Below are 23,935 nucleotides of genomic sequence, written 5' to 3'. Positions count from 1 at the left end.
GTCCTACTCTGGCTGGTAAATAATCCTCCTGCTTAGTAGTTGTGGGCATTACATCCTTAAACGCTGTCGTGTTTCAATTAGGTGCTCTTTTTCAAGGCAATATGTACCCAAGCACATGTGATAATCCTGACACACTGTCATGTTCCTCAAACCACTCCTGAACAATTTTTATATAGTGGCAGGGTGCATTAGCCTGCTGAAAGGGGCCCCTGCTATCAAGGAAAGGGTGTCATGAAAGGGTGTACTTGGTCTGCAACAATGTTTAGGTGGGTGGTACCTACCTAAAATTAAACCCACAAATGCCAGTAGAACCAGAGCATCACACTGCCTCTTCCAGCTTACCTTCTTTCCATCGTGCATCCTGGTACCATCTCTTCCACAGGTGAAGAATTCACATGCACACGGCCATGCATATGATGTAAAAGCTAACCATGATTCATCAGACCAGGCCACCTTTTTCCATTGCTCCATGGTCCAGTCCTGATGCTCATGTGCCCATTTTAGGTACTTTTGGCGCTGGACAGGGGTCAGCATGGGTACTCTGACTAGACAGCTCCGTACTTGGCAAGCTGTGATGCATTGTGTACTGAACTTTGTCATAGCCAGTATTAACTTTTTTTTTTCCAGCAGTATGTGCTGAAGTAGCTCTACTGTGCGATAGGACCAGACAGGCTAGCCTTAGCTCCCCATGCACATCAATGAGCCTTGTGTGCCCTTGACCATGTATCCAGTTCAGTTTGTCCCTTCCTTGAACCACTTTTGGTAGGTACTAACCACTGCATACTGGGAACACCTCACAAGACCTGCCGTTTTGGAGATGCTCTGACCCAGTCATCTAGCCGTCACAATTTGGCCCTTGTCAAAGTCGCCCATATCCTTTACACTTGACCATTTGTCTTTCAACATATCAACTTCAAGAACTCACTTTTCACTTGCTGCCTAATATATATACCACCCCTTGGCTGGTGAGACAATCCATGTTCACTTCAAATGTCTGGTGTTAAATGTGATGGCTGATCAGTGTATATATTCATGTGTGTAGCTATATCTACCAATTCCTTTTGTGATGCTGATAGCTTCCATCTTGTAAAGCAATTTGCATATAAAGCTGGTTTCCTACTGTAAAGCTAATAAGTATATACACCAATAGGCTGGCCTAAAAAAATTTAATTGTGCAGTATTTATGTAGTCAATGGGTGGCAGTTCTAAGACAGTTTTTGTTTACTTCTGAATATCATGGCACCGTGTACAAAACAGCTGATCTTTTTTGGAGGAATTGCACGGTTTGTGTTCCCATGGTGTGTTATTTTGTTAAATATTATAGACTTATGTCATCCAGTTGATATTGCTTTTCACAAAGGCAGCGGGTGACTTTTTTTTAGTCTATTGTATGTTATCTAGCCAGTGTATTTTGGTTATCTTTCTAATGGCAGAATTTAATTCTAAGCAATGAATATGATGCGCCATTCCTGAATGCCGTTCAGCATCAAAAGTTTTCTCTCGCACCTCTTGATGTTAGCACTACTGTAAATGGCAGATATGTACGCAGCTGGGCATATCAGGTTTTGTAACTGAAATTTGCCTCACATATTAATATTACATATGCCAGCAAATTGGAATAAGCTGGCGTGAGTAAAAAGTTTTAATCAATAAAACCTGCCTATATTGGAGCTGAAGCATTTTGCAAAAATACCCTTCAGATATTTCTGTGATGCAAGTACCTCCTGCTATATGTACACAGCCAAAAGTATCACACCCATACATGTTTGTGGATTGTATAATTCCAAAACCATGGGCAGTAATATGGAATTGGTCCACTGTTGAAACTATAACAGCTTCAACGCAGCTTGGACGGGTTTCCAGTTATCTTTCCAGATAATTTTGCTAGGCTGGTGGCATCAGGATATAGCCGGGTGGGGGCCTTCTTGGTAATAAAATATATAAAAATCTTGTCCCTATATTGATACAGGTTAGCATTTTATATATTCATTCCTCTCTTCTTAGAGGCCCAGTTATCTGCAGCTATTTCATAATCCAAAGTCTGTAGGATCTGGTCCTTCTAGCTAAATCAGCTTCAGATTATTTAGTGTTCTCTGCTTCATGTGTTTCATTAAACAGGTTTTAATTATAAAATCCCTTTTCACATTCACCTCTTTCTACAGGTGTAGTCAGCCCAATATCAGCTAGTTTTGCTAAATTTGGGAAAGCTTTTTTGAGCTCAGTTGCTGTTGAAAATGTATTTGTTTTGACTTGTTCAAGCAATTTTGATGCATCTGCCCATTCTAGTACTATATTCATAGTTTAACATTGCAGGACTTAAATTTTTAGAATAATGTTCAAAAAGAATGTCACAAGCCTCATTTTGAGTATTGCGCTCTGTATTGAAGTCTTGAAAGACAGGATATGATCTGCGTATATGGAAATCTTCAAATGCTGGGCATACACAGCCAGATAAAATGTCTGTCAGACCGACAGACATTGTATCTGGCCGGCTGCCAGCCGCAGATGTCGCCGGCATACACTGTGAGAGAAATCTCAGTGTATAGCCCGACATCTGCGCTCCGCCCCCGGGGGAGGAGACATTTCCCTGTTCCTTCCATAGGAAGGAACACGGGAAATGTCTGTCTGTCGGCCGCGCTGGGCATACACTGTCCGATGCGGCCACAAGTTACTGGGTAAATATCGCATCGGACGGGCATGCTCTAGAATCCTACATGCCCGACCGAGCAATATTTAACCCTCGGTCGCCCGCACACACGCTACAATTATCGGGGCGATCTGCCGATATCAGGCGGATCGCCCCGATAATTGTAGCGTGTATGGCCAGCATAAGTGGTTAATAACTGTCTGGATTTACCATAGATATTTGTCTTAAAAGCAGTAGCATTAACATCAGACCAATTTATTGAAATATCTGACCATTCACCAGCAAGATGTAGATGGATTGTTTTTAAATGATTAGCAAGCCTGTGTTAGGCATTATGGGATTTGAAACCAAGTTGGCTAGTTTAAACCAAATGGTTTTTTAAAAACAAAACACCACTCTGTTTTTTTTTTTATTATGCTGTCACTAAAGGCGTGGTGCTGTGGATTCTTAAATAAAACCTATTATAAGAGAATCCCCCCTACTCTTATTCGACATTCTTGTTGCTTGTAGTCTTCATTTGAGTGAGCAGTACCAATAAATTAAATTCACACACAACTATGAAATAGGGTGGGTGAACCGGGTCAGAGGTACTAAGTCTGCTTAGCAACAGCTAAAAAGGTGCCTACACGCATAGCGATGTACTTACTATCCGCCCTTAGGCACGATTTCCCCTGAACTCTCCCCAGCAGTCGTGGTCACGATTTGGAGTAAAAAATGTTCAATCTGACTTAAGATCTATCGTGCATCCAGTGCAAGTCAGATTGGACATTTTTTACTCCAAATCATGACCATGACTGGAGAGAGGGGAAATCGTACCTCAGGTCGGATAGTGAGCACATCGCTATGTGTGTAGGCACCTTAAGACTCCACAAACTCCCCTCCTAACGATCCTTTAGGACAGGAGAAAACTACAACTAACATTCTCAATATTAAAGGGTAAACAACTGCAACACATTAAAGAGGCAATACACAGAGAAACACTTCATGGTTTAATCTCCTTCATATTTCTTTCAATTCAAAACCTTCAGTCCTACTGATATAAGTGGGAGGAAGGAAGACATAGGGGTCAATCCACTGACAACCAAGCAGATAAAGTGCCCCACTTGATGGCTACACAGAAGGCCCCCTAGTTACAAATACGGCTGCTGAAACGCATTGTGTGTTCGCAGGAGGAACACTCTTCACTATTCGCCGGCACCCGTGCCCTTCCTTTTATGTAGAGTGAGGTATTGTCTCTGCACTCCAGTCTGACTACGCCCAGCACTGTGACGCAGCCGAAAGTCGCATTTCGCCTATGTTTCTATATGATATGTCAATGCAGCGCAGCTTTCGTCCATGTCACAGTGCCAGGTTTGTGGCAGGGGTCAGTGCAGCGTGTCTTTTAACTTCATCACAGTGCCTGGCAGCAGGGTTTTTTTGCTGGGCGGACCGTCTGACAGTGTGGGGAGAACACTGGTTTCCACTAGATTGTGGAACATGACTGCGCGGATACACATCTATTTAGCCAAAAGAAGATTAGTTGATGTCAAGTGATCAGGTGCTTCATTGGTTGGATTCAGGCATTAAATTCTTGTACTAACATTTAGGGGAATTCAATTGGATTGCGAAATTGTTAAGCTCTGGGAATGAGTGCCCTGAGCTAATCAATTAGATACACTGTAAACACACGACTAGACTAAATCTGACTCAACTAAGTACTGCAATGCTAGTTGTGGGATTATTGCATGCACTAACAGCCTTGCACCCTACGCTTACATTGGAAAATTGTGTTTTAGTGTGACTAAACCCAGTCGTTAGTCACCGTAAACTGCACCTCCTGACTTAAGTGCAGGGCACGATGTGGACAATTGAATAGCTCTGGGCACTCATCCTGGGAGCTACGTCGCCACACTGGGAATTGAATTTCCCCCATTGCTTTCAGAGACAGTTTGTAACTTGGTAGTGAATGTTGCAGACAGACTATTTTTATGCACTTCAGAACTTGCAGGCCCATTCTATGAGTTTGTGTGACCTACCGCTGTGTGTTTGAACAGTTGCTCCGAAGCTTTTTACTCTGCAATAACAGTAACTGGAACATCTCTTAACAAGGCAGTGAATTTGATGAACTGACTTAAAGGAAAAGTGACATCCTATGACAATGCTACATTGAAAGTAGCTGAGGTATTTGGTACTAAGCACTCTGCTAATGTTTGACTATGGAGATTGCACGTCTGTATTCTTGATTTTGTGCACCTGCTAATGTGTGTGGTAGACATGGACAAACACACTAAGAAGAGTTATTCAGAATTTAACTCCCTTGGAGTTGATGCTGCACATCAAACCTGACAATATCTCTTGCGGCTTCATGTATGTTAATTAAGGACTTAATTAGAACAATGTGTTTATTAATGTGTATATATAGTCCTCCATAGTGTTCTGATACACTGTCTCAGTGTGTACCCAGCATTACATTTCAATGTCTGTCATTTTTTTTGTGCTAGAGTCTAGATGCATCTATAAATAAGTAGCTTTTAAACATAGTGTTTTGAAAATTCTACACAAAGCACATTTATATAGGGTATAGTGTGTGGTCATAAACAATTCTGTTTCGGCATATGAAGTTAAGAGTTCTACAGATATTGTTATGGTTTTTTTACTATGTACTTTGTTTCTTTCACTATGAAATCCTAGTAAGGTAGTACTACACCTGTCGTGGCTTCCATGCACTGACAGTTTTGCTCCTATCATCTCATTTTGTGTGCAGTGTACCATACCTTCTAGACCCCTTTATGTTGGCAATCAAAGTAATTGGTATTAAGAGAAGATATTAAGTTGACTTTGAGGTTTCTATAGACGTGAAATAGATTTTTAAAAGTGATACTTTTATCGAAACTGGTTTTGTGTGATGTTGGATGGACTTGAGGCAACATCTTGCACCTAAGTCAGGGCTACACAAATGTTTCTATAATCTAGGAGCCAGGATGAAAGTGAAGGATCCAGACCACTGTTCTAAAAAACCACAGGTGGTAATTTACTAAATCAGCCCTGCCGTGCTGGGATACAGGGAGCCGAGCTCCCAGTCCCCAACATAGGGCTTTCAGCTCTGCAGCCTGGGACCATACCCCAGCTGCAGCAGCTGTACCTTTACTCTCAGAAGCACTCAGCTGCTGTTCCCCTTCTTAGTGCGGGGGGTACAGGGAGCTGGCTGGCTCTCCCTGTCCCCCTAGCCCCTGCCTCCCCGTACAGGGAGCCGGATTGTCCGGTCTTCCTGTGTGCAGCTCTCAGTCCTGCTGCGCTGGGACACTCGTGCCAGCAACAGCGGTTTCCTGCCGCCTTCCACGCTGGGGATCGGGGAAGCAGGCTCTCCCTTTCCCCCAGCATGTGCACAACCGGCCCTATGGAGCTGTGGGTGTCGGGAGCTGGGCTCCCGGTACCCAGTTGGGAGCGCAGTGCGGCTTCGTGCGCCCGGTTCCCACTCAATTTGGCCGCCCTTTAATGCTGTGCAATTTTGTGCACTGTTGCAATATGTAAAACACTTCTTAGTGGAGATATGTCTTTTCTATTTTGTATCATTACGGAACTGGGAACAAACAAGTGACTGCCTTCCGTTCTATTCACAATTTTAAAAGTTAATTTGTGTTTTATTGCTTTAATATAAGTGAACACTTTGATGGGAAATATGTATTCTTGCTGTTTTGGTTTTGGCCCATAAATTGTAATACACCAGTCATACTGCAGTGTATTCTATCTTTCCAAATCTAGATAGCTGAAAAAAATAGACAATTGGGTATGTGCACCTCACTGTACCCATATATAGGGTATATGTGCTTTCTATTATGTTTAATACCCTCATTTTTTGTTACGGTGGCATTATCGGTGGAAGAGTTTTAACATTTTCACAAGGTAGTAACTAGGTGAAAGTATGTATTTACCATTTATAAACCAGGAATTAAATATAATATTCAACCAAGCAATAAAAACTGGTAATTTACGAGGTGTGAATCTGGCCCTTTAGATAGTCAAAGCATTTTTAAATAGGAAATACCCACACACAGATGTGTTTTTTTTTTTTTTTTTTTAGGGTTGGGGGGTGGGGAGGAATGGACAACACTACTAAACACAATACATTATACATAACAAAACTTTAGTGTTCACTTACTGTGTCAGAATAAAGAAAATATGGAATCTGTCATACTGAGTACTTTTCAGTTGTGGCTGTCATCTATTTTTTTTTATTATTTTTTTTATAATTTTGTAGAGCCAATTTTATTTTTGGGTTTAACTGTTTATATAAAATGTGTTACTTTGTTTAAGTAAAACCTAATTAGTTTTGTTTCATAGAAAGTTTATAATTTCATACAGTTTTCAAAAATGGTACTTTATTTATAATTTTTTCAGGAGATAAATCTCCCCCTAAACTTGAACCATCTGATGCATTACCTCTACCTTCAAACTCGGAGACTAATTCAGAACCACCAACCCTCAAACCAATAGAACTCAATCCAGAGCAGAGTAAGCTATACAAAAGAGTCACATTTGATAATGAATTACATAGTACTACTGTTCAGGATGAAATGGTAAATGGATACAATTCAGAACATTTACTTAAGGACAGTAATCTCAATGATTCTTCAGATTGTGAAGTAGCGGAATCATCAACTGATGTAAACAGACGTACATCTATTCTCTTCCGCAAATCAAAAAGTGTAAGCCCCCAAAAGCCTGCAAAGAACAATGAAACACAGCCAACTTCACCACAGCTAGGGACCAAAACCTTTTTGTCTGTAGTCCTTCCAAGGTTGGAAACCCTTCTGCAACCAAGAAAGAGGTCAAGGAGCACATGCGGAGATTCAGAGCTTGACGAGGAGTCCCCTGTGAAACGTTTGGATACAGGTAATTACATTTATTTATTTCTGCCAAGTTAAATATGATATAGATACTATAGTACAAACTAGAATTATGTAATTTTATTTTAAGATTTTATATAACCTTGATTTTATTGTTGAGCATCCATGATATCATTCACTTTGTCTTGCATTTTTACCTGCTTGTTTATTGCAGTGTATCATTTTGCTGTGATTTGTGTCAAGCTTTCTTTAACTTACCTTCACCAATCTGTCCCTTAAAGGAATAATGGTACATACACACGGTACGATTAAAATGGACGATATGAACAATATCGATCACATCGTGCATTTTTCGGTGGCCAAAGACCGGCGATGAGCGGGTATGTATGAACGATAACTATATCGTCCATCGCCTGTGCATGCAGGCCAACCTGGTCGATATCGATCAGGTTACTATAGGGGCTGTGATCGTTGATCGCGGGTCGTTGGTGGAATCATGGTATGCTAGATGTTCGATATCGAACATCCAGCACACCCGGGAGATCGTACAACGATATCGTTATCGATCGTCCCGTGTTATGCACCATTAGAAAGCAGCCATAAAACCTTTGCATGAGTTGATGCATCAATCCATATATTGTCAGTGAATTTCATTATTTTACATATTGTAACTTTTCTGCTACATAATTAGCACATTTGATTCCAAACAGGAGTACATCAGTCTCACATTTTACATTGAAATTATCCGTTCTAAAACACTGGTTCGGTGCTTTGTTAGAATTTTGTACACGATAATTGGTTTCTGGGAGAGAACTTTTGGTGATTTTGAATTTTTCTCCGTTACAATTCAGCAAACTGCTTTATAAGACACAACTCAATAGAACTGATTTTTTTTTTCTTTTGACATCTCAATCTTCCCATCACTTCCCTTATTACTACTTCTATAGGATTGAATTAATTTGTTTGTATTCAGCACCCCATCTAAAGTGACAGAAGCTATCCAATTGTGCTGCTGGGCGCCCATTATTTCTGCTTGCACCCTTCTGAGGCAGCAAGCAGAAAGTAATCTGTCAAGTCAGGCTTTTTGGCACCCACACTCATTGTGCCCAATAGTTTGCATGAGTTTAGCCACTGTACGTGTGTGTGTGTGTAGACATGAATATCACACCACAGGGCTGGCACTCCTCCAATAAATTGAAAATCACTTGCCCTGGTGCCATCAGAGGTAAGGAACACCTTTTCGATAAAGTACACAAAGCAGAGGCACTCTCACGGGTCTTGTAAATGAAGAATTGGACAACAAGCTAAGTTGTTTGTTCGACGTTTCAGTCACCAAAGACTTTTATCAAGAACTTATCAAGTCTTTGGTGTCTGAAACATCGAGCAATTGGATATTACCCGTCTGGCACCCAAAAACAATTTAACCTGTTCTTAGTTGACTTTGTTTGCTCTTGTCCTTCACCCCATGAAGTCAAGTACTAAATGTATTGATGGTTAAGATGTTCAATTTTCAGTATGCTTCTGATAATAAACAAATAATAAAATTTCAGATTATTATTTTAAGTACCCAAAATGTATTATTGTGTAACAAAATTTAAATTGTTCTGGCTCTTACCTTTGTTGGAAGACTACTTCATACACAGGTCGTCCCCTTAGTTCCAGATGCCAACACCGATAAACATCCCATCCTTTTTTTTTTTTTTTTTTCATTTCATCATTCTTATGGAGCGTACACACGGTCAGATTTGTCAGACTTGTCAGATTTGTCAGATGAATGAACGATTAAACGATTTGAACGATGTGAACGATTTGACCAAAGTTTTGAACGATTTGAACGATGTGAACGATTGAACGATTTTTGACTGCATTAAAATGAATGGAATCGTCCAAGTCTGACTGCAAACCTATCAGATGTCAGATATCGTTATCTGACAAACGGGAACGCGCATCGTTGATCGTCCATCGTTCAGGCATGTCAGATATGAACGATTTTCCTTCAGATATGAACGACTGAACGATTTTTAAATCGTTATCGTTCATATCTGAAGGAAAAATCTGATCGTGTGTATGCACCATAAAGCTATGCATACAATTTCTAGCCAATTACATTGTAGAATGTGGGCAGCACAACTTTTTGGTGCAGATTGGAATGTGACAACTTTATTATGTACTTATTTGTATGTAGGTGCCCCCGAACAGGGAGTTCTTTGTTCCATTGATTCATCAAAGTACTGAAAATATTCCTTTGGTTCCGGGGCGTAATAACACCTTAGAGGACCCATGTGCAGCTGATCCCCGTCCTCTCAGCAGCGCCCCAATAACCCAGCATCTTACCTTGCTTCAGTTGGCAAGTGAATCTCCCTCTTCTGCGCTATCTTCCCTGTGATGTTCAGGAAGATGGCAAAGGCTCTGACACTGTGCTTTAGAGTCTTTGCTTTCACTGCGTAGCGCCATCTTCCCGAAGAGGTCTCTGAGAAGATGGTGCTGCGAAGGGGGATTAGATTCGCTTGCCAGAGCACAATAAGTATAATTTGGGCGCAGGTGTGATAGGCTGCACCCCATGTGCTGTGCGTTCCGATATGTTCTTCTACATTACACTGGTGTAGTGCATGGTGCTTTTTTGCATTATTGTCTCCTTCCTTTTCGGCTTGAACCAGTCTGGCCTTTCTCCTATTGCCTCTTTCGTTATCATGGTGTTTTCCCTCACAGAACTGCTACTTACTGGATATGTTGTCTTATAATCCAGTCTATAGCTTGCAAGCAGGACCCCCTAACCTTTGTCTGTTATCCTTGTCTCTTCTTTTTACTGTTTTGTTTACAATTGTAAAGTGCAACTGAATATGCTGGGGCTATATAAATATCTTAATAAATACATTCTCATTAACCTCTAAAGACGGTTGTGTGAAATACAAAGCTGTTCAGCAGTTTCTCAGATATTCAAACCAACTATCTGGCACTGACCATTATTCCACGTCGTTAGGATCACATTTCTTCCCGATTTCCGGTGTTCGGTCTGAAAAACTGTTACCATGTCTGCATGCTTTTTTGCGTTGAGTTGCAGTTTTCTGGTGCGCCTAGTCACATTGCATTGCGATTTAGATACATTTTCAGCAAATAAGACGCCCAGGGCTAGCGGAGTCTTATGGGACCAGGTGTGCCGAGGGGGGCTATTTGGCGCGACTGCAGCAAAGATTAGGAGGACACCTTTAACAACAAATTTAAATGGGTATTATAGTGGAATGAATTATTTCCAATGACCCTGCCCACTTGCATTGCAACACGTGCTTGGCTGCATTGCAGTATTGTGGCACTTTTCTGAAAGCTACTCTGTTCATTCAAGTTAAAAAATAATTGCAATGTATAAGGCACATGTGTTTGCCATGTGTTTAACTAGCATAAAATTAGTGCTTGGGTTTTCTTTTAATGCTGAACAAAACTCCAGTGGGAAGCCTTACTGTTCTAAGAATTAATCCCCATGACAAAAGGAAAATTAGATTGGAATATAAAAATTTAACTAACAAGAAAAACTCATCTGAGCTTTCACTGCAGAATACTTAAATTGACTCAGACTCCCCTTAGCTCCTCTGTTAATAACACGTAGTTCCCCATGTTAGCGGACTTGTTGTTGGCTTGAGGGGTATCTGGTATACTTCCTGTTTACTTCATACACCGTTAATTTTTAAATCTCTAAAAAATAAAAAGTAGTTTGGTTGGAGTGAGTGGGGGTGCACATGCAGATACAAGCTTTGCAATAAACATGCATATCCATTTCTGCATTTAAGTGCCAGTGGATAAAGCGTCCGTATACTGGTTCTCTGGTAGAGTGATGAGGAGAATAAAATTTAGCATATCATGTAATTCTGATTTTGCTGCAACAGATTCTGAACCATAAAACATTACAAAAATCGATGAAGAATGTTGGCTAAATTGATATCTACTAATATTTATAAAGTTATGATATTGACATGTATACAATATAAATATATATCATGCGGCCTACTATTGTTGTAGCTGCTTAAACTGCAACAAAACGGAGCGTTATCACCTGTCTTATACACAGAAAATAGTCAAGTTCTGCTTCTGTATCAATGTTTCTGATCTTTAATCTAGTAACTAAGGTTGCAAATTCAGAAACCCTTGCAGAGGTACACCAAAACTGTTAAGGACTTATGCTGCCCATGCATTAGCAGTTATTTGGGGCAATTCCTTGTTCGGCCATTGACTGGGTCGTGTGATCGTCAAAATCTAACATGTTGAACAATCTCGATTTGCCAATTCTGACCGAATACAGAATTTTAATTGGCGAGTAGAGGTTTTGTAACATGTTTTGTTTCACCAATCTCCAGAGAGATCCAAAATCATAGTCTACTGATAGGCTTTGAGGAATCGCCCCTGCTAGATGTATGGCTTGCATTAATCTGCATGTAGCTGTGAGTAAAATGCGTTCTTTCCTGTCAGTGACTGTGTTGCTCCACGGAAACCACTACTTTTGGTGGTTTTTCTGTTGTTCAGGTGTTGCTGCTAAGCTGTGATTTTTGGGCATAACTTTATAGTAGCTATATGTTCTGTAACATAAACATTAACTTGGAACTATCCTCTACTATTGTATTGACCTGAAACCATTAGATCTGCTTCTCAACATCAGAACATCCTAGGTATAGCATTTTCTCTAATGCATCGCTGTTACTACAGCTGTAGCACTGTTCCTGTGCAAAGATCTTGGAATGTGAAAATAGTTCAAATAACTTAGTTTATTCCAGCTATGACTAATCTACTGTACTCTTGGCTAAACTAGCATGGTTTTGTGATGATGATTATTGTTTCAGTTGCATTCAAGTTTGTAAAATATTGGGAGATTTGTGCAACAATTGTGCCCGTGTTTGAAAAAGGGCAAAAGTTAAAATATTCTCTCGTAAAAGAAAAATCTTATGTGATTTCATCAGCCGTTAATGGTTCTGAAAGTCTGTGTAGTGGTGTTCTATAGTCTTACAGATGTGGTGTGCATAAAATACAAGCTTGTTTCACCACAGTCACATTATAAGCCTATGCAGGGAAGTTAGGTACAACGGATCACAACTGTGTGCTATAATTCATAAGAAAATGGTGAAGACAAAGGTTTGAAAGATCTTGAGCAAGTTGTGACGGTGAATGCAATATGAGCTAGCTTGAGTGCTTTAGGAACCCAACTTTCTTTTTGTTTTCATGCACAACAGTGCCACAGGTCTATCAAGAAGGAGCCAGCATCGCTCCTGGGGCTGGAAACATTTGATGAAAGGGCCTGATGGAGGCTGATGGGACTTGTACAGAAAGACCAGCTGCAGTCAGTAAACTAACTGCATAAATCAGTGGTACCTAAAGAGGCTAATGAGAATGCACATATCATACCTTGGCATGGATGGTTTATGGCAGCTGACGACCCAGCAAATTTCTGCTCCTGATGATGAAAATCAAAAATATGCAGTTGTAATGAGCTGAGGAACACAGACACTTGAGGTTTGGTGTGAAAATTTGTCCAGTCATATGAATCCTGGGTTCAAGGTTACAAGCTGTTGAGAGGACCAGAATATAGCAAAATTCACAACTCCATGGATCCATGATGTTGTGAGTTACTGACTGAAGATAGAGCTGTAATAATGTTGGCTTCGGCCCACATTTAATCCCTTAATGAAAATGTTTAAATGCTACAGGATATTTTAAGCTTGTTTTTATTTTTCATAAAGTGGTCAGTCATCATGTTTGTATGTCAGTGAAAGATACCAACACCACCCCAAGCGTGATTTAGATGGGTACACCTATTCAAAAATGTTTCCACATATTCACAATATAAATTATTTTTTCTATATGTTTGAGTGGTGAGCTTCAAACACAAGAGACCTACTTATATTTTTGCTGTACCTAATATAACATTTCACCATAAACACCCAAGAGGCTAATATGGCAAAATAAGTTATATATTGCATACCAAAGTAGTAATAGACTAAATACTGTACCTAGTGAATAATGGCAAATATTACATTATGGTTTGTTAAAAGCATGAACTCCACAGTGGAACCCAGAGGCGTTTGCAAGATACCAGTTTTCGCTTGACCACTTTGTATATGTAAGGAAAAGGAAGTCCTAAATGACACAATGTGAAGGGTGTTTAGAGTACCCTTTTTCATTAGGTCTTCTATTACTACTTTTTCCTTGTGTTTACTGTTACCTATGTGTGCACCACCATTCATAAATGTACTGTTATTTTTGTTATTAACATTCATAGTTCTGTCCTCATCTTACTATGGGCGGTATTGAATTGTTACAGCGCGCCCCATCTCCCATCTAAATTGACGGGAGATTACGGGGTGCTATTCAATTGTTGCTGTTTTACGTGCTGGTCGCGCCCAAAGTGGTCAGGTTTAGCCGCATAAAACGGCTACCCCTGACCAAAGTGCTGGGCGCTATCGTGAAAAGTGCTGTTTGGGTGCCCAAACAGGTCACTTTTTGCCCATTTCAGCTCGCACCCCCCTGGGGCTGCGAGCTGAAATGGTTTGCTGGCAGCTGATCGCGCCCAACAGGAGCAACAAATTAATAGCTCCTGTCAGGCGCGTAACGGGCGAAACAATTGAATACCGCCCTTTATGACCTTTTGCAGTTAAGAAACCCTCCTGTATACATCTAGATTATGTATTTGTGTAAATGGTATTTTAATTTAAATTGTCAACTGAGATTTTCACTTTATATGGAAGGAGCATCAGATCAGAACGATGCTGCTGTGCTGCCACCGCTATTAACTGCCAGCAGCAGTGGGGATGGGGTCATCATAACCAGCAGCCTTAAGACCAGAACGTGATGTACTGTAGTTTGTAATACTTCAGTGTCGTCACTCTCTAAATTTGGGTTATTCTTAAATTTATTTTATTTTAGTTCAAGTGGCCTCCCAGACAGTATTATCACATGCTTAAAATATAGCAGTTAAACATGGTGTGATCTCTCTCTCTCTCTCTCTCTCTCTCTCTCTCTATCTATCTATCTATATCTATTCTCTATCTCAATATAAGAACCCCCGAATCCAGCCGGGAGCAACACTAAAAAGGAAACGTATAAAGGGGGCGCCACATCGTGCTTAAAAGCATATCTATATGTTATTGCAATCTTTAAAAATGACAATGCGCGTATCAGCGGTCAGGCAGTCACCCGGTCTGTAACCTGGACTTCTCTGGGAACTGGTTCCTCTGCACAATCCAAAACGCCAAGCCACGCCACTACATGTTTCATCGTAACACTTCGTCAGGAGGCTGGCTGGCGTTATACAGTCATCCTTTAAATAGCATCAATGCTCTCACATCTCTAAATTCATAACAACACTTAATTATTCACAGCTGTAGCTTGTTGCAATTCTTTCAGTCTGTTCAAATGGCAACATACAAATATAAATTGTCTCATAGAAAACACATTAAAGCTAATACAATACCAAAATGGCTAGCTGCTATATTAAACAAGCATTTATACATCTGGATCTCAGAATAATAATGCATACAGTGTTAATATATTACATAAAATGTGAAAAACAACATTAATACACCTTAGATATAAATGCATATCAGTTGCAGTCTTGCAAGAAAAAATACATTTTAAAAGAATATATTTAAAGACTCATGCACATAAGTGATATAAATGCTATAACAATCATCAAAAATACATAACAAAAGAGATACATAAAAAAAAAGATAGGAAATATAAGGACACAAGATGAATGGAGATCACCTTTCATCTTGTGTCCTTATATTACTTTTTCTTTTTATTGTGTGTATGTGTGTGTATGTATGTATGTGTGTGTGTATATATATACATACATACATACATACATACATACATATACACACACAGTCAGGTGCATAAATATTGGGACATTGACAGAATTTTCATATTTTGGCCTCTATTCACAACCACAATGGCTTTGAAATGAAACAAACAAGATGTACTTTAACTGCAGACTTTCAGATTTAATTTGAGGGTAATTACATCCAAATCAGGTGCCTCCCACTTTTTAAGGGGCCAAAAATAATGGGACAAACTAAACAATCCTAAATCTAACTTTCACTTTTTAATACTTTGTTGCAAATCCTTTGCAGGCAATTACAGCCTGAAGTCTGGATTGCATAGACATCACCAGACGCTGGGTTTCATCCCTGGTGATGCTCTGCCAGGCCTCTACTGCAGATGTCTTCAGTTCCTGCTTGTTCTTGGGGCATTTTCCCTTCAGTTTTGTCTTCATCAAGTGAAATGCATGCTCAATCGGATTCAGGTCAGGGGATTGACTTGGCCATTGCATAACATTCCACTTTTTAGCATTAAAAAACTCTTTGGTTGCTTTTGCAGTATGCTTCGGGTCATTGTCTATCTGCGCTGTGAAGCGCCGTCCAATGAGTTCTGAAGCATTTGACTGAATATGAGCATATAATATTGCCCAAAACACTCCAGAATTCATTTGGCTGCTTTTGTCAGCAGTCACATCATCAATAAATACAAGGGAACCAGTTCCATTGGCAGCCATACATGCCCACGCCTTGACACTACCACCACCATGCTTCACTGATGAGGTGGTATGTTTTGGATCATGAGCAGTTCCTTTCCTTCTCCATACTCTTCTCTTCCCATAACTCTGGTACAAGTTGATGTCTCATCTGTCCATAGGATGTTGTTCCAGAACTGTAATGGCTTTTTTAGATGTTGTTTGGCAAACTCTAATCTGGTCTTCCTGTTTTTGAGGCTCACCAATGGTTTACATCTTGTGGTGAACCCTCTATATTCACTCTTGTGAAGTCATCTCTTGATTGTTGACTTTGACACATATACACCTACCTCCTGGAGAGGGTTCTTGATTTGGCCAACTGTTGTGAAGGGGTTTTTCTTCCGTAGGGAAATAATTCTTCTGTCGTCCACCTCAGTTGTTTTCCGTGGTCTTCCGGGTCTTTTGGTGTTGCTGAGCTCTCCGGTGCATTCTTTCTTTTTAAGAATGTTCCAAACAGTTGATTTGGCCACACCTAATGTTTTTGCTATCTCTCTGATGGGTTTGTTTTGATTTTTCAGCCTAATGATGGCTTGCTTCACTGATAGTGACAGCTCTTTGGATCTCATATTGAGAGTCGACAGCAACTGATTCCAAATGCAAATGTCACACCTAGAATCAACTCAGACCTTTTACCTGTTTAATTGATGATTAAATAATGAGGGAATAGCCCACACCTGTCCATGAAATACCTTTTGAGTTGATAGTCCCATTACTTTTGGCCCCTTAAAAAGTGGGAGGCACATATAGAAACCATTGTAATTCCTACACCGTTCACCTGATTTGGATGTGATTACCCTCAAATTAAATCTGAAAGTCTGCAGTTAAAGCACATCTTGTATGTTTAATTTCAAAGCCATTGTGGTGGTGAAAAGAGGCCAAAATATGCAAATTCTATCAATGTCCCAATATTTATGCACCTGAGATAGAGAGATATATATATATATATATATATGTGTTGTGTGTGTGTGTGTGTGCGCTGTTTGTTAGTTTCGGAGGTCGAACCCCCTTTCTCGAGACACTAACATGAGTGATATCTGTCTATATGTAATATGAGAGAGAGATATATAAAAATTATTATGGGAGGAATGATTGTAGGTTGGAGGTAAGGTTCAGGATAGGCATATAAGGATTCATTTTTACTAGGTAATGTTTTACTACAATATTGTCAGGTATTCTGTGACCTATGCTTATAGAAGGCTTGCTTGACTAACTTGGTTAGACAGATGGGCTATCACTACACAATTATGGATTTCTGCATTGCAAGTGGCTCCAATGCATTGTGGCCAACACACACACACATTATTAATAGAGAGTTAAGTTTACATATATACAGATGAGTGCTGATAGTACTAACTAATTTCCCAGAATTATGTTGATAAATCCATACTGCGGAATGGATTTTAGAATTGAGGTGCATATCTGGAGAAGTCTGGATTACAACCACTTGACAGTATTTTCAATATAGATTTAAGAAAAGAACAGTAAACTTTGCCCTACTCCTAGTCAAGACACATCACTTGTAATCATATCCTCAAACAAAGTATGCACTATCTGCTATATTGTATATTTTAACACTATTTACTGTTTTTTTTGGTTTTTTTTTTAGTTGTGAGTGCAAAATGACTAGAAGGTAATCCTTTTGCGGTCCTGAGCCACTGCTGCAAGGGTGTGGTATAGTTTGTCGATATTCATATTTTCGATATGGTCTTAATGTTGACGCGCTTGAAATGCCTGCATTTATCATGTTGATATTCATAATATTGAAATTAAGAATGTCTATGTCGACAAAATATTCTTTGTAGTCCAGTGGCACAGTGTGTCCAGCAGCTCTGGCGGTGTCTTCTGGGTTAAGCGGTCAAGTGATGACTTCCAATGGTTAGAATTTCCTAGCGTTCCCGCTAGGCTGTTTTAGTTGGGCACCGCACCCTGCCCGATTTCAAAGGGCAGAATGCACCCTGCCCCTTTTGGAGGCACCCCGCTAAGACAGCCTGCCGGGTGCCGTACCCACCCGCGGGCCGATAAGATTGCGGTGTCGTGATCACCGCCAGTGAATAGAAGGCTGGCGCTTGCCATCTATTCACAGAAGTTTCGTAAGTGCCGGCCACGCCCTCTTTTTGATGCGCGCCAGAGTGCCCTTTCTTTATGTCCTGTGCCAGACCTAGAGTGAACACTAATTTCCCTTACCTCTAACCTCCCCCTAGTGTCTCGCCCTAACCCTCTGCTGCCTGTCCCTGCAGAATGTCTACATTTCACTTATTTCTAAATCTTAAATGTTGACATTGGGATGTCGACATTATGAATGTCATTAATAATTAATTATGAATGTCGACATTGTAAAAGTCAAAGATATAACTACATCCCCTGCTGCTCATAGAAATAAAGTATGCAGTGTGAATTTATCAACCTATTTTTGGTGCATTAGTCACTATACAAGTTTGAGCGTTTGTTGTTTCCCATAACTACAGATTAATCCTTTGAGTATTGAGGATTAAATGAGTGACCACTTCTGTTGAATTTATATCTTTCTTTATACATATTTGATATGTTTCAAATATATATATATATATATATATATATATATATATATATATATATATTTTAGTAATTTAAAACAGTGGTGCAATTCACTATTTGCAGCCTCACTTTTGTATCCTTTGCTGTTACGAAGACCCTTGCAGTCTCCTGCCCGCTTGTCATTCAGCTATTCAATGTAGTCTGTCCGGGAAGCCTACGGACGGAATCCTGACAGTCTGCTTCCTGACTGTCTTGTCTAATCCTGGCAAGGGGTTAAATGACAGGCGTTGAAATTCCAACGCCTGTCATTTTACCTACGCCGGGAGCTAGACACCCGGCTTAACGATCGAAGGTAAGCCGGGCGCGGACAGCCGCGGGGGAGGGGGGAGGCTTAGGTTTAGCGTTCCCGGAGGGGACTTGGAGTTAGGCACCCCCCCGGGAGTTTAGGGTTAGGATGGGGAATGGAGGGTTAGCATCCCCCCCCCCGGGGGACTTAGGTTTAAGCGGCAAGGGAAGGGGGGGGGGTTAGGTTTAGGCACTTAAAGGGGGGATTAGGGTTAGGGAGTAGAATAGGGTAGGAAATACTTACCTTGGAACGATCGGGATTTTCGCTCCTGCCGCTGTCAGGATTTGGTGGTCAATCCTGTGGCCCGGCGGTCAATCATGCTGAATCAGTCTGTCCTGAATGTTGTCACAACTAATCAAACCCTATTGATGATCCTCTTCTGCTGTCCCTTATTATGCCAAGCCGTTCACTAGTTCCCTATTCCCACTAAAACACTATTGAAGCTGCTTACCCTCTGCTATAAAGCCTTGTAGAGCAACTTCCAGATCTACATTTTTAACATGGTCTACAAATACATACCCTTTTGCTTCTCTTCCTGTCACCACTTCACACTCCTGCCTTCGGGACTTTGCCCGTGCTGCTCTCCACCTTTGGAACTCTGTGCTGTCTGACCAGACTCTCACTCAACCTTTAATCTTTGAAGTACTCCCTTCTTCATATATGCTTAACCCAAACCCATCCTATGTCAACTTCCACGTGTTTCTTACCCATATCCCCACAAGCAAGACCCTGTATTTTTATTTGCTGTCCTAACCTCCTTGTCAACACACAATGTTTTTATGCTTCATTATGTTTTCTAATGTAATTGCTTTTTCTTATGTTTTGTACTGATGCACATATTTGTATGTGTACAGTACACTTATTGCTGAATGGAACCTTTGGTGCCTTTTTAAGTGTTTATATATGAGAGCTTTCCGAAAAGGAATTGCACTGCTGCTGTTTAAGGAATTTGTTTTCCTCATTACATTGTTATGGAAGTTGCATGTGTTAAAGCATCACCATTTATATTTTCCTATAGCAGTCACTGTTATATGAAGGAAACAGCAATGTTTGTGTGAGTGGGGGGGATAATCCTGCCCATCATCTACCTCTTTCTAAATCTCTAGATTTTCATCTTGGAAAATTGTTAGTATATTTAATGTGAACATATGTCAAGTAAACTGTAAATAAAGGTTTTAAACATCTACCATTTTGTTTAAAAGTGAAATCCTTTCAGAAAAATGTCAGCTATAATGAGAATACAAGCTGTGGCAAACTCCTGTCCCCATCCAACGGTTTAAAAATGTAAGGAACTGTGTAAAATGCGAGGACCAGTCTACAAACAAAAAGGCGTAGATTGAAATCGGCAGTTTTCTCTAGGCCCAGCTTGACTAAGGTGTACTTTTTTTTCTTTCAATATGAATTTTAAAATTTCTGCAATTAGTTTATCAAACACCTTTAATCCAGAGGTTCTCAAATTCTGCCATTACAGTGCACGTTTTATGGATGTCCATGCTTGAGCACAGGTGACTTAATTAGTACCTCGGTCAATTTGATTTACCCATCTGGACTCAAGTATGAATATCCTTAAAACCTGGACTTAATGGTGGAGTTTGGAAATCTCTGCTTTAACCCCTTCACTGCTGAGGGTTTTTACCCTTTTACTGAGGCTTTTTTTTCCACATTGGTGTTCATCACATTCTAACATCAATATCACAGATTATTTTTATGTGGTACCCACACAAATTACAGATGTGTCCTCATACATCTAGCCTCCTTGCGCGTTAAACAGCCATTCTAATCGCGCCATGCCGTGGGGTGACTCTGAAACGCTGAGCGTCTTTTTTTTTTTTTTTGTTCGACTTTTTACCTTCAAATTAGTCTTATTCACACAGTGATGCGAATAGCTAACACAAGCAGCTTCTGCTGATTAAAATGATATGCAGCATGCCTATGTTCTCTGTGCATCTGCGGGTGTATCTGCATGCGAAATGCTACGTTAGTGTTACAGCCGCTGACAATGTAACGTAGCATTTCACATGCAGATACACCCGCAGATGCACAGAGAACATAGGCATGCTGCATATCATTTTAATCAGCAGAAGCTGCTTGTGCTAGCTATTCGCATCACTGAGAGGAAGACGCATTGAAGGTATAAATTGGCACGAAAAACATTCAACGCTACCAAGGCATGCGGAGCTCACGCGTTGTGTGGCGCGACTCGTAGCGCATAGATGCATGTGGACACATCTTTATACCTTATTTTTCAGAAAATATGATTATTCTTTTTACTCAATCTAACACGTTCCAAAATGTTTTACCCAAAAGGCCAAAAAAGTTATTGCAGTTTAAAAGCAAATGTGATTATTTTTTTTATTTTATAAGTACCAATAGTTCATAATTCCAAAATAGTAAAAAACTGGATTGTGTGTAGGTTTTCACAAACAAATCTACACTTTAAATGAAGATGCATTGTTTTCAGATTTTCACTGTCTTGCTTTAAATGCCTCCTATGTCTATGAAGAATATGGTGGCCAAACTAGACCTCCTACTGAATTACTTTAGGGACCACTTTGTTTGACCCAAGATGGGGTAGATATAGGTTTTAGATCCCCCCCCTCAATAGGTGGATAATTTTTTCTTTTTTGCGTATGGTTTCAGTTTTTGTCTGGTGATCGCCAGACAGTAAGTGCTAAGTAGATTCCCCTGTTTCAATACAGTGTGTCCTTGTGTCTGTTAGCCAGTATGGGGGAGATGGGGCAGAATGTGCCCTTCCCCCATCTATGAAAAACTTTTTTTTTTTTTTTTTTATATTTCCCACATGTCTCTGGGCAACAATACAATAGCTGCTAGTGAGCCAAATAATTTGAAAGAGCATACTCCCAAATAATGGGTACGCAGAGAGTAACCACTTATGGGTGTGACAGGGTAGATGGTGAACACCATTACCCTGGTTTACAAGCCCTGGAGCAGAAGGGCAAAGTTCTCACTTAAACTTGATATTAATGCTTTCTTGTTATGTTGCCAACTTCTGAAATACAGATGTGTCCTCATACATCAAGCGTCTATACACCATACAGACTGAGATTCCAAGAGGAGTAGTTCCTTTAACTTTTGCGTCATCGCAAATGCAGCAAAACACCATTTGGTGTACTAGAGATGTTGGGCTGCAACTTTAACTGCAATAATTAGTTTTAAACACGTGCAAAGTCGCAGATGACAGCACTTAGGCCCTGATTCAGAGCCGGACGCTCTGACCAGAGCGCTCGCTCTGAATCAGGGCCCACCTCCATAAAAAAGGAGCGTCCTCCTGGACGCTCGTATAGCTGTGGGTCACCACCCACTGCCTATACGAGCGTGCAGGATGATGGTCGCGATGGTCTTGACCATCGCGACCATCGCCAGTGCGAGCAGAAGCCTGCGGTTGAGTTTCTCAACCGCAAGGCCAGGAGTGATTTTGGCTCTATCAGAGCCAAAATCACTCCCACTGACATCACTAGTGATGTCAGTGGGGCCGGCTTCTGACGGTAGGCGTTCCCTTGGGAACGCCTCCGTCTGGCAGGCACGCCCACCAAAGGGGGCGTGCTGTCAATCAACATCGACAGCACGCCCCCTTTGACCAGACACGAGCGAAGGAAAGTCCTTTGCTCGTCGCGTCTCGCGCATGCGCACGACGGAGCTCCCTCCGTCGTGTGCATGCGCAGTGCACACCATCGACCCATTTGCAAGCGGACAGCCGCTCGCGAGTGGGTCTGAATCAGGCCCTTAGTCTGAATCTGTATGCAAAGTCTACAATACTGCAACTTTTTTCACACACATGTACACATGTGCATCAAATTGTTCAATGCACTCTAGTTTTATAATTTCATATTTTTTTTTTTTGCGAATAAGATGCAGAATTTGAGTGACAAAGGTGCTCGGCGCGGCCAATAAGCCTGCGCCGAGAAAGGCTATTGGCTGCGAATTTAGCAACAGTGTATGAGGACAGATCTGTTTTGTAACTGCTGGAATAATTTCTAGAAAAGGTGTTGCTGATGCAACAGGAAATGTTATGATCTTCCCACTAAGATATAGACGTGGTGGAGGGCTCTTATGGGGTTTCCCTTTTTGTTAGTATATTGTAATCTAGACCTGTTTTGTTAATTCTTTACATCGGAGTAGACCAGTGTTTTAACGGATTTGGTTTTTGTAGTTAATATAAAGTGTATGTTCACTTGAGTTTTTCAAGTTCACTTTATGAACAGGAATGTTAGTCTACAGAATGACTATCTTTTATTGAATTCACTGACAAATGTTTTGTTTAGCCTAACAGAGGGTATTGTGTTTTTTTTTTTTTTTTTTTAAAGCTGTGTTTAGTAAACAAAGGCAATGTGACACCCCAAGGTTTAATGTATGTTTATTATTTTAAAAATATGATGGGATGCGGCCATCATGGTCTCATGACAGCTGCTCATTGCTGACAACTTCCGTACATTTTCTAAGTGCAATTTTTTTTAAAATGTAAGGATTTGCAGATTTTTTTTTTTATTTAACTGCCATTTAAATGGTGTCATCATTTTAGCATATTGTCCACCCGATCACTGTTCACTTAGGAAAAAATGTTAATAAAAAAACTTATATTCTGCTAAATTTTATACTTTTAGGACTTAATAATAGGGATCGTCAAATATCTAATTTTTGCATAGTAAAAATAAGCCATGATTTATCTAATGCATTACCCAGTGTGGGCAGCTGCGCATTGTGTCATGGTTCAATAGCTTGCAAGCTCATTGAATCTGTGTGTGTGTGTGTGTGTTGTAATCAAGAATATGACCATAGTCCTTCGGGATGCTGGAGGTCAGAAGACAGACAGCGGCTTCCTGATTTTCAATATCCTAACCCTCCCCCTAACCTTAACAGCATCTCTGTGTTTGTGTGTGTCTCTTACGCTCTCTCTTGCGCTCTCTCTCTTGCGCTCTCTCTCTTGCGCTCTCTCTCTTGCGCTCTCTCTCTTGCGCTCTCTCTCTTGCGCTCTCTCTCTTGCGCTCTCTCTCTTGCGCTCTCTCTCTTGCGCTCTCTCTCTTGCGCTCTCT

At 40.5% G+C, this 23,935-nt stretch overlaps 1 protein-coding gene across 3 annotated transcripts in view; it reads left to right on the top strand.

The window, feature by feature from the left end:
• Positions 1-23,935, top strand: part of BRD1 (bromodomain containing 1) — a 97,409-nt gene that overhangs the window by 52,651 nt on the left and 20,823 nt on the right. Inside the window, exons 8-9 of one of the 3 annotated variants that reach the window (XR_015872703.1) lie at positions 7,025-7,519; positions 12,687-13,074. The exons of 1 other annotated variant lie outside the window; for it this stretch is intronic. Coding sequence is in view for 1 of the 2 variants with exons in the window: in XM_088457597.1 (XP_088313723.1) it covers positions 7,025-7,519 (495 nt within the window). In the remaining variant the exon portion in view is untranslated. The remainder of the gene's footprint in view (positions 1-7,024; positions 7,520-12,686; positions 13,075-23,935) is intronic. One more of the 3 variants, XM_088457597.1, reaches the window with a different exon arrangement.

Source organism: Taudactylus pleione, unplaced genomic scaffold (genome assembly GCF_031769625.1).
Source record: "Taudactylus pleione unplaced genomic scaffold, aTauple2 ptg000041l, whole genome shotgun sequence".
Taxonomy (NCBI): Eukaryota; Metazoa; Chordata; class Amphibia; order Anura; family Myobatrachidae; genus Taudactylus; species Taudactylus pleione.
This window is presented reverse-complemented; position numbering and strand designations above follow the sequence as displayed.